Here is a 12237-nt window from a genome sequence, read left to right as displayed (position 1 = left end):
AATTCCTGGTTCAAATGGTATCTCTATTTTGAGTTTTTTGAGGAACCTCCATACTGCTTTCCACAATGGTTGAACTAGTTTACATTCCCACTAGCTTTGTTCCTAGTCCTTTCTATGTCTTTTCTAACTGGTATGAGGTGATACCTCATTGTGGTTTTAATTTGCATTTCCCTGTAATTAGCAATGTGGAGCATCTTTTCATGCTCCTATTGGCCATCTGAATTTCTTCTTTGGAGAAGTGTCTGTTCATATCCTCCACCCATTTTTTAATAGGGTATTAGCTTTTTTGGGTGTTAGGCCATTTGAGTTCTTTATATATTTTGGATGTTAACCCCTTGTCAGACATGTCATTTACAAATATATTCTCCCATACTGTAGGATGCTTTTTTGTTCTACTGATGGTGTCCTCTGCTGTACAGAAACTTTTTAGCATCATGTATCCCATTTGTTCATTTTTTATTTTGTTTCCCTTGCCCGAGGATATGTGTTCAGGGAAAAGTTGCTCATGTTTATATTCAAGAGATTTTTGCCTATGTTTTCTTCTATGAGTTTTATGGTTTCATGACTTACATTCAGGTCTTTCATCCATTTTTAGTTTACTTCTGTGTATGGGGTTAGACAGTGATCCAGTTTCATTCTCTTGTATGTAGCCGTCCAGTTTTGCCAACACCAGTTGTTGAAGAGGCTGTCATTTCCTCATTGTATATCCATGGCTCCTTGATAGTATATTAATTGAGCATATATGCTTGGGTTTATATCTGGGATCTCTAGTCTGTTCCATTGGTCTATGGGTCTGTTCTTGTGCCAATACCAAATTGTCTTGATTTCTGTGGCTTTGTAGTAGAGCTTGAAGTTGGGGAGTGTAATCCTCCCTGCTTTATTCTTCCTTCTCAGGATTGTTTTGGCTGTTCAGGTCTTTTGTGGTTCCATATGAATTTTAGAACTATTTGTTCTAGTTTGTTGAAAAATGCTGTGGGTATTTTGACAGGGATTGCATAGAATCTGTAGATTGCTTTAGGCAGGATGGCCATCTTGACAATATTAATTCTTCCTATCCGTGAGTATGGGATGTGTTTCCATTTATTGGTTTCTTCTGTAATTTCTCTCATGTATCTTGTACTTTTCAGAGTATAAGTCTTTCCCTTCCTTGGTTAGGTTTATTCCTAGGTATTTTATTCTTTTTGATGCAATTGTGAATGGAATTGTTCTCCTGATTTCTCTTTCTCCTAGTTCATCATTAGTGTATAGGAATGCAACAGATTTCTGTGTATTCATTTTGTATCCTGAAACTTTGCTGAATTCAGATATTAGATCTAGTAGTTTTGGAGTGGATTCTTTAGGGTACTTTATGTACAATATCATGTCATCTGCAAACAGGGACAGTTTAACTTCTTCCTTGCCTATCTGGATGCCTTTTCTTTCTTTGTGTTGCCTGATTGTGTTCCCGATGTTAAAGGAAAAGCTTTCAGCTTTTCGCTGCTATGTATAATGTTGGCTGAGGGTTTGTCATATATGGACTTCATTATGTTGAGGTATTTGCCCTCTATACCCATTTTGTTGGGAGTTTTTATCATGAATGGATGTTGAATTTTGTTGGATGCTTTTTCAGCATCTGTGCAGATGATCATGTGTTTTTTTGTCCTTTTTGTTGATGTGGTGGATGATGATGATGGATTTTCAAATGTTGTACCATCCTTGCATCCCTGGAATAAATCCTACTTGATCATGATGGATTATCTTTTTGATGTATTTTTGAATTCAGTTTGCTAGTATTTTGTTGAGTATTTTTGTATCTATGTTCACCAGGGATATTGGTCTGTAATTTTCTTTTTTTGTGGTGTCTTTGCATGGTTTTGGTATTAGAGTGATTTTGTCCTCATAGAATGAGTTTGGGAGTATTCCCTCCTCTTCTACTATTTGGAAAACTTCTAGGAGGATGGATATTAGGTTTTTACTAAATGTTTCATAAAATTCAGCAGTGAAACCATCTGGTCTAGGGGTTTTTTTCTTAGGTAATTTTTTGATTGCCAATTCAATTTCCTTGCTGGTAATTGGTCTATTCACAGATCTGCTGCTTTTTAAAGGATTTATTTCCCCAAATATTTTACTTTGGTATCAAGTGGATAAATTTCAGAATTGCCCACATACTCTTGGTTGTAGTGTATTGGTTCAATATTAGTACAGATATTAAGAAAGATGAAAGGGGGGCATTTTATTAAAAATAAATTCTTTATTACGTATTAAAAATACATAATTATATGGAGGAAGTGTTTTAGCTATAGAAAGATGTTCTTATTAATCATAGCAAATTATCTACACAAAGTAAATCACAGAGGGTTCTGACTCAGAAGTCTAGAGGATAATGGATACAGATTGATCTAGGATAGCAGGAAAATAATGGCATGTTGAGGGTATGTTGTTAGATCAGCCCCTACAGTCTTAATAGTTAAAGGGACTTGGGGAAGGGAGGGTATGTCAATTTTTAAGGAATGATCATCCTGTCACACTATGGAAGTTAGATCTTTACATCTGGGTGAAGATGAAGACTATTGTTTTAAGTACTTCAATTAGGCAACACAGCTTCTCAGAGAAGAAGGAATGTAATGATTCACATACATGTATACCAGTTGTCCATATTACTAATTTTATCAACATTTCAATGTTTTTTGTCTTCTCTCCCACCCCTATAATTCCATTGAGCTGGTTTGTCAGTGAAGGGATTGCCAAGTTCTTTAGGAATCTTTTACTAGAGAAATAGATATTTGGAAAAACTTAAAGGATAGATGTTTACTGCTATTGGGAAGATTAGTTCTACCTGTTTCCTAAGTTTGATGTGAGGATTAAATGAGTTAATAGATATTTAGTACTTAAAATAGCAATTAGCATATATTATGCTCAGTCAATAAATGATGATCATCATTACTGTCACCATCGCTATAAAGATTTACTCTCCTCAACATGGTAAGGATTTATGAGAGCGAACAAAAGCACGCGTACAGAAGTACAACCTTTACTATTTGTTTTCCGCCCTGTATGATCATATATCCGAAATGTTTCTTATCTATGATGGTCACAGTGTTTCAAGTAAAAAAAATAGAGATAGTGCAACAGGGCAATACTTTACAGACCTAGCATGGTATTAAATTAACATCTTTCAAGTCAAGTCCTTTGGAAAATTTGCCCCATCAGTCTTATCTTTCCTTGTAGATTAATTTTTTTTTTATTTTAATTTTTTTCATATCATTAATCTACAATTCCATGAGGAACATTATGTTTACTAGACTCCCCCCTTCACCACGTCCCCCCCACAAACCCCACTATAGTCACTGTCCATCAGCGTAGTAAGATGCTGTAGTCACTACTTGTCTTCTCTGTGTTGCACATCCCTCCCTCCCTGTCCCCCCCCATTATACATGCTAATCATAATACCCCCTTTCTTTCCCCCCTTATCCCTCCCTTCCCACCCATCCTCCCCAGTCCCTTTCCCCTGTGGTAACTGTTAGTCCATTCTTGGGTTCTGTGAGTCTGCTGCTGTTTTGTTCCTTCAGTTTTTGCTTTCTTCTTATGCTCCACATATGAGTGAAATCATTTGGTACTTGTCTTTCTCTGCCTGGCTTATTTCACTAGCTCAATCCATGTTGTTGCAAATGGTAGAATTTGTTTTCTTCTTATGACTGAATAATATTCCATTGTGTATATGTACCACATCTTCTTTATCCATTCCTCTACTGATGGACACTTAGGTTGCTTCCATTTCTTAGTTATTGTTAATAGTACTGCGATAAAGATAGGGGTGCATCTGTCTTTTTCAAACTGGGCTGCTGCATTCTTAGGTAAATTCCTAGAAATGGAATTCCTGGTTCAAATGGTATTTCTATTTTGAACTTTTTGAAGAACCTCCATATTGCTTTTCACAATGGTTGAACTAATTTACATTCCCACCAGCAGTGTAGGAGGGTTCCCTTTTCTCCACAACCCCGCCAACATTTGTTGTTGTTTGTCTTTTGGTTGGTGGCGATCCTTACTGGTGTGAGGTGATATCTCATTGTGATTTTAATTTGCATTTCTCTGATGACTAGTGATAGATTCATTTTTTTAACCTTACGTCTCAGGTTCAAATATTTTTTGGAAGCAGATGAATATTTTTTTAGAAAGCTGAATCTCTTTCTTCATGTTCAATTCATAATTTAAGTAGTATCTCCTTCCTAAGGAGTTTTATTCACATGAAAACATTTGTATGCATTTAGGTCACTCCTGTTGTTTACAGTATAGGCACAATTGTTGCTTTAAGGCTTAGACATAAATTTAAATTAGCTCAGTGTTTTCAAATCTATTTTCATAGCCAATTAGTTGTAGTAGTCTTTTTTTTCTCAAGGCCATTATTTGACGTTATTCAGTTTCAACAGAGACATGAAATTGACAAGTCATTCTATTTGTATTGTAGCTATAGGAACTCAATAGAAATATACAGAAAAATTTAATTTTCAATTTAAATAAATCCCTCCATAATTTCATTAATTTAAAAACTATTCCAAAGGGAGAAAGGGCATAATGCTAGCAAGTGTTTAATAGCATGATAACTATAAAATGAAATAGGTTTAAAATAGGAAGTAAGCATAATGCCACACAGTAAATTCAATTGTCAAAATTGGTAATGGTGCATGTTCTTGGGATGTTCACTCATCCTGTACAATACAAATAAGAAACAATGAGGAGTTCCTTCTTATAATCCTGAAATCTGAAAACTTGTTCTCATTCTGCTGCCATTGAACATGACCTAGAACAAGTCATTTAATAACTACAAATATGTCTAAGACTGGTTAGATTATTACAAATATTTAATGCCTCTACAGATTTATGAAGTAAATATAATAAGCGTTCAATTGTAAAATTTTAAATTTTATTTCTGGATCAAGAGAAGCTATAAAAACATTGAACTCTGCTAAAATACCTGCTTCAAAACCAAATTAATACTTCTGAAAAGCATGTTGTGTTTAACCTTGAGTTCAGTAGCCTTTCCAAACATTATTGAAAAACTTGATTTTCACTTAATAGGCATTATACTAGAATGGAATAGGCATTGTTCTAAAATAGATTCATTTAGCCAGTCAAAGAAGTTAGAAATGTATGTTGTTTTAAATCTCATCTAACATTGTATAATAAATTTCTTTCCATGTATCTATGTGATCTTTGTCTTTGAAAATTTTAATGCCTGCTTAATAGTCCATTGAGTTACACCCCCACTAGTTGGACATTTAGGCTATTTCCCATTTTTTACTAATATAAATAATAATACAGAGAACATCTTTAGAGAAGTATCAGCTTCTTTTTCTCCTTGTGAGTTATTTGTTAAGATTAAACTACTAGGGGGATAACTGGGTTGAAAACTTCATTACTTTTATAGCTCTTGCTATGTGTTACCAAATCATTTTATTATGTCAGTATACAGTTAAGTCAAATAGTTTGCTTGAGGCCATTCCAGCACTGAGGTTTCACTAGAATATATTTCTGAAAATGATAATCAGTCATTTAAAGTAGGTTCATTTGGGCATCTTTAACAAATCATGATGAATTGAAGCAATTGAATTTAGTTAATTATTCATGTATGGTTTTCCTCTTAAGAATTTCTAGGAAAGAAATGTCAACCCAAGACACATTTTACATCTCTACCTAACTTGGGTTACTGCAGGCTATATGGAAAATATAATTCTCATTTTAATAAAGAAGATAGTTATTGATAGTCCTTATCTCTAGCTCTACCTTAAACAGCCTTAGCTATTTTACTAAAACATGTTTCAATTCTGAAGCAGCCATTGAATAGTAGGAGTATAAGAAAAATGTCATGGAACAATATGTCTAGCATTTGGATCTGTATTGTTATAAACTATGTAAACAATGCATGCATTAGGACCTGTTATCTTGCACGCTTACCTTCTCTTCAGATTATTTAACAAAATAGCCTAGTAAAAGTCATTATCTCACACCTAAGGGCATTTCCCTCTCCCATTTCAAATTTTAAGGGGGCTGATTCCAATAAGCGGCCAGGACTGGGTCATTTTCAGTGTGAGGTCCTGGAGTCCTAACACTAGATGAGTACTTTTGCTTTGGCTCTTTTTCTGTGAGATCAGAACTTTGTACCTAAATCAGATTAGAAGTTTTCGAAACAGACCTAAAATCCTGAGTGATCTTATAAATGGTATTGAGACACTTCAAAAGGCCAATTTGGTTCTAGGATAACCCTAAAGACGTCTTCCTGGGCAGGGTCTTTGAAGACTTCTGTGGTCCAGAGTGGTCTTGGGAAATGTAGCCAGCCTGGAGGCCATTTCTGGGTAAGAGAAATATTTCATGGCTCACCCAGTTATTTGGCTCTACCATTAGCCAAATTCTCCAGCAACCACAAATCTTAATTGTATTGAAGTATCATGCATCTCAGTGTCTAACTCATTTTTCTACCTTCCTTTGAAAGGCTTGCCAAACCTGTTCCCTAACTTGAGCAAAACAGTAACTAAAAGTTCCAGGTCCATTATAAAAAAATGTAATAAATGAGGCAACACTTTAATTTTGTGTATATGGAAATTAAAAATTTAACGACATAATTTAGTTTAAATGCTATTTTCTACTGTTTCTTTCCTAGCAAGCAGTAATACATTGTAATGAAAAGTCTAACGTATAAACTGTTTTAGGAACTAATTCAAATATTTTTAGTTTCTTTTAAATAAATTGTGATGGACAGAAGGTATAGTATTGTTTATAGGCTATATTTTCCCTCTAGGAACATTTCATGGAAGTAATTCGAAACCAGGAATTTGTATTATTACCAGCCAGTGAAATTGCAAAGCTCTTGGCCAGTGATGATATGAATATTCCTCATGAGGAAACCATACTGAATGCGCTTCTTACTTGGGTCCGTCATGATTTGGAACAGAGACGGAAAGATCTCAGTAAACTTTTGGCTTATATTAGACTACCTCTTCTTGCACCACAGGTAAAATGTCTTTGATTATTTAAAATCAATGTCATAATTTCAATAACATTTGAGTATTCGCTTTGTGCTAACATTAGATGTACTTGTCTATAGAGTTTTTTCTTTGATTATTCGATCCAATAAGGTTATTTTACATATATTCCTGTGTTGTAAGTGAAAAGATAGTGGACCGAAAATACTCTGCTTGCTTTAAACCCAGCAGTCCTGATCACTTTAATAGTGTCAATTAAGTAACACTGTTGCTTTGGGCTTATTAATTTTATTTGACTCAACTATAAACCATCCTAGCAACTGAAGAAGTAATAAAGCTGCTAATAAAAGAACACTGGACTCTAGAAACCAGAATATTTAGGTTAATTCATTTGCCACACATTTATTAAGTATCCAGTAAATGCTGAATTCTGGTGATATATAAATTAAGGAGACCTGATGATAGTTCCAGCTCTGACATCTTCAAACTGACCTGGCAACCCACACACATTAGTTTCTTCATCTGTCAAGTGGAGATAATGTGCTTTCTGACTACCTCACAGGATTATTATGAGGATCAGAAAAGTGCTCTGTGAAATGTGCTATAAATAATGTATGATTATCATTATTTTAGAATTGAGAGATATCTAGTTGGTGTATTCAAGACAATCAGTCAACATGTTTACATGTATAGTTTCCCCTTTTTACACCTCTCATCAAATATACAAAAAATTTTCCTCTGCATACTGTGCTGCTTCTTCTGAGGCCTTGAATAGAGAAAGAGGCCTTGAAGGTAATGAGCTTCAAAGAATGAGCTGTTGCTGCTCAAGGTCAGACTTTCTGTCATTGTTTAAGGTACCATAAGTGTTATCTTATTAGTGTTTATGTTGAAGATTATGTATTATTTCTAGCTCCTGTGAACAGAAGTCACTGTGTACTCTCTACCATACAGAGACAAAAATAGAGTGTTAATGCTTTTTAAGAAAGGCCCTCCCCCTTCAGAGGTAGAATGTATGAATTCATAGAAGTGAAACTGTATGAATTGATGATAATTCAGGAAAAACGACATCATAACATGTTTCTCTTAAAATCAGATTTAAAGAAGAGAGTTATATTTTTACTGGTACCTAGCAGAATTTTTTTTTTCTTATCCTTTTCTAAATGAAAGAACCTAAAATCTGAAAAATCATAATAGACTTTAAAAAAAGTTTGTGCATTTAAGTAACCCGACAACTCACTTCAGTCCTGCAGCTTTAAATATTTACGATACTATATTTATGAGACTCCCAGAGACCTTTAAAATTTCTGTTATCCAGGATACTGCTGGTAGTCATAGCTATAAGATCTTAAAATTGAAGGTACTTTGGCAATCTTTTAGTCTAACATAGTTGTACAAATGAAATAACAGACCAAAAAAGTGAAACCATATCTTCAAAATCACAGAGTGAGGGCGCAGATTTATGTCCTTTCTGCATTGTAGTTTTATGTAGCTTTGCTTCCTGGCTAACATCATGGAGCTAATAAGAGACAAAAGCAGGACTTGAACCCAAGTAAAGTTCTGTGCCTTTTCCACTGAATTGTTCTGCCTCTTGCTTACTATGTGTAAAATTGCTGGGTAGTTGGGAGGGATATCAGGTAGAAAAGAAATAGATTAAAAAATAAATCAGTGAATACAATATACTGAAATGAAAGCTATGATAGACATGTGAACATGGCATCATAAAAATAATTGGAGTAGCTCACCCAGAATCGTGGTGGAAGAGCTTTCTGAAGTGTTGCTCAATCTGTATCATGAGTTAGCTACCCAAAGAAAGGGCTTGATATCCCCGGAGAGATAGGTGACTGACCTAGTTACAGAGTTGTGAGGGAAAAATATATCACGTTTTGGAATTTGAAGGTAGCTTGCATGGCTAGTATGCAGGGATTGTTGAGCAATGAGGCTAACAAGGGAGAGACCAGACCATGAAGAATCTGTGGTCCTGCCAAGGAGTTTGGATTTAATCCTAAAGCAGTGAGGAAACACTGGAGGACTTTAAACAGGGAATGGAGTACTTATTACCATTGTATTTTAGAAAAATCTGTAAATGCATTGCAGAAAATAAATTGGAGGGGTCAAAGTAGAAACCCATTAGGAAGGCTGTTGGATTCAGAAAAGTGAATTAAGCACTCTGGCAGTGGAGGTAGGATAATTGCAGGCTCAAGAGGTATGTAGGAGGTAGAACTGATACAACTTAATGATTGAATGGTTGGGGGTAGAAAAAAAAGAGGGATTCAGAATGATTCTGATTTGCACAATGAGATTAGTGACAAGGGATAGGGGTTGAACAGCTGATTTTGAAGATGGGGAGGGAAGTAGAAGAATCATGTTCCCAGAGCTTCTTGACACCATTAATAGTCTTACAGTCTAAGAAGTTATAAAACTACTTATTTAGGTTGTTGACATCCAGGGGAAGAGATTGGCCAAAGAGAACACAAGAGTGCTAGGGGTAGAACCCTAGGGAACACTAATATTTAGTTCTGGTTCCCAAACCTGTCTAAATAACTGGAGTGCTATTAAAAAGAGAGTTGAAGTTCAAACAGGAAGAATTTTTAGCATTATCAGATGCTACAGAGAAGACAAAAAGGATGAAAATCCACTGGATTATCCCAGTGAATCTCAAAATGTGATCCCCAGCTATAGGATCAGCACTAGGTGGGAAATTGTTTAAAATGCAGACTATTAGGCCCCACTCTACACCTACTGAATCTGAAACTCTGAGGGTGGGGCTAAGCAGATTGTGTTTTAATAGGCCTTCAGGGGGATCTGACGCACACTCAAGTTTGAGAACCACTGTTTTAGCCTGATGAATAATGGGGATAGAAGCCATATTGCCCTGTATAACAACCAAGTTCCTTCACTTATCTGAGCAAAGTTTTTGTTTTTACAATTACAATACTGTGTTGAACTACTGTGACGTTTAGCAGTGTTAGCAGAGGTTGTTTGTTTTTTTCCTTGCTTAAAGTAAAGGACATTCTAAAATTCATACAGAACCGCAGAAGACCCCAAATAGCCAGAGCAATTCTGAGAAGGAAGAATAAAGTTGGGGAGATTATGCTCCCCAACTTCAAGCTCTACTACAAAGCCACAGTAATCAAAACAATTTGGTACTGGCACAAGAACAGACTCATAGATCAATGGAACCGAATAATAGAGAGCCCAGATACAAACTCACACATATATGGCCAATTAATATATGATTAAGGAGTCATGAATATACAATGAGGGAAATGATAGCCTCTTCAACAACTGGTGTTGGCAAAACTGGACAGCTTCATGTAAGAAAATGAAACTAGATTATTGTCTAACTCCATACACAAAAGTAAATTCGAAATGGATCAAGACCTGAATGTAAGTTATGAAACCATAAAACTCTTAGAAGAAAACATAGGCAAAATCTCTTGAATATAAACATCAGCAACTTTTTCCTGAACACATCCCCTCAAGCAAGGGAAACAAAAGCAAAAATGAACAAATGGGACTACATCAAACTAAAAAGCTTCTGTATAGCAAAAGACGCCATCAGCAGAACAAAAGGCATCCTACAGTATCAGAGAATATATTCATAAATGACAGATAAGGGGTTACATCTAAAATAAGAGCTCACACACCTCAATACTCAAAAAGCAAATAACTCTATTTAAAAGTGGGTGGAGGATATGAACAGACAGTTCTCCAAAGAAAGTCAGATGGCCAACAGGCAAAAGAATAGATGTTCCACATCACTGATTATCAGGGGAATGCAAATTAAAACCACAATGAGATACTACCTCACACCAGTTAGGATAGTCAACATCCAAAAGACAAGGAACAACAAATGCTGGTGAGGACACGGAGAAGGGTACCCTTCTACACTGTTGGTGGGAATGTAAAATAGTTCAACCATTGTGGAAAGTAATATGGAGGTTTCTCAAAAACTAAAAATAGAAATACCATTTGATCCGGGGATTGCACCTGTAGGAATTTACCCAAAGAAAACAAGATCCCAGGTTCAAAAAGACATATGCACCCCTATGTTTATTGCAGCACTATTTATAATAGCCAAAGTATGGAAGCAGCCCAAGTGTCCATCAGTAGATGAATGGATAAAGAAGATGTGGTATATATATATATATATATATATATATACACAATAGGATATTATTCAGCCATAACAAAAAAACAGATCCTACCATTTGCAACAACATGGATGGAGCTAGAAGGTATTATGCTCAGTGAAATAAGCCAGGCGGAGAAAGACAAATACCAAATGATTTCACTCATATGTGGAGTATAAGAACAAAGGAAAACTAAAGGAACAAAACAACAGCAGACTCACAGACTCTTAAGAAGGGATTAGAGGTTACCAAAGGGAAGGGGTTGGAGAGGGTTGGGTGGGGAGGGAGGGAGAAGGGGATTAAGGGTCATTATGATTAGCACACATTATGTAGGTGGCTTATGGGGAAGGCAGTATAGCGTGGAAAAGTCACAAGTGACTCTCTAGCATTTTACTATGGTGATGGGCAGTGACCACAGTGGGGCGGGGGTGGGAACGGCAACTTGATAATTTGGGTGAGTGTTGTAATCACAGTGTTGCTCATGTGAAACCATCATAAGATTGTGTATCAATGAGAACTTCATTAAAAAAAAAAAAGTAAAGGACAGGTTTCCAGAATCAAGTTATCAGTGACAGAGATTTTTAAGTAGACGCTAAAATCATCAAAAAATGTTGAATTTTTTTCTGAATGTTTTATTTTAAAAGGTAAGAAAGTGGGTTGGGTGTGTGTAAACTGGGTGATGGTGGTCAAAAGGTACAAACTTCCAGTTACAAAATAAATAAGTCCTTGTGATGTAATGTGCAGCGTGATGACTACAGTTAATAATGCTATATCGTATATATATATATATATATATTTGAAAGTTGCTAAGAGATTAGGTCCTAAGAGTTCTCATCACAAGAAAAACATTTGTAATTGTGTGGTGATGGATGTTAATTAGATTTTGTGGTGATCATCTCGCAATATATACATAAATCATTAATGTACACCTGAAACTAACATATGTCAATTACGTATCAATAAAAAATAGAACCAAAAAATTTTAAGATAGGAAAAAGCAACTTAAATTGCTTAATGCCTGTCAATAAATAACTAACATTACAAAAATTACCATTAGGTCCAGTTACCTAGAGTATTTACTTCTGTGAAATAGTTCTTTTCTCAATGAGGTTTTACTCTGCTCTGTTAATATGAAATATTCTATTTAG

General features: G+C 35.4%; 1 protein-coding gene across 5 annotated transcripts in view; it reads left to right on the top strand.

Moving 5' to 3' along the window:
• KLHL5 (kelch like family member 5) overlaps window positions 1-12237 on the top strand; it is a 101071-nt gene that overhangs the window by 53139 nt on the left and 35695 nt on the right. For all 5 annotated transcript variants that reach the window (XM_073237733.1, XM_037002806.2, XM_037002808.2 and 2 more), the window contains one exon: window positions 6773-6985. In XM_073237733.1, coding sequence (XP_073093834.1) covers window positions 6773-6985 — 213 coding nt within the window. The remainder of the gene's footprint in view (window positions 1-6772; window positions 6986-12237) is intronic.

This window comes from Manis javanica, chromosome 5 (genome assembly GCF_040802235.1).
Source record: "Manis javanica isolate MJ-LG chromosome 5, MJ_LKY, whole genome shotgun sequence".
In the NCBI taxonomy this organism is placed as follows: Eukaryota; Metazoa; Chordata; class Mammalia; order Pholidota; family Manidae; genus Manis; species Manis javanica.
Note: the sequence above shows the minus strand (reverse complement) of the source record. Positions and strands in the feature narration are given on the sequence as shown.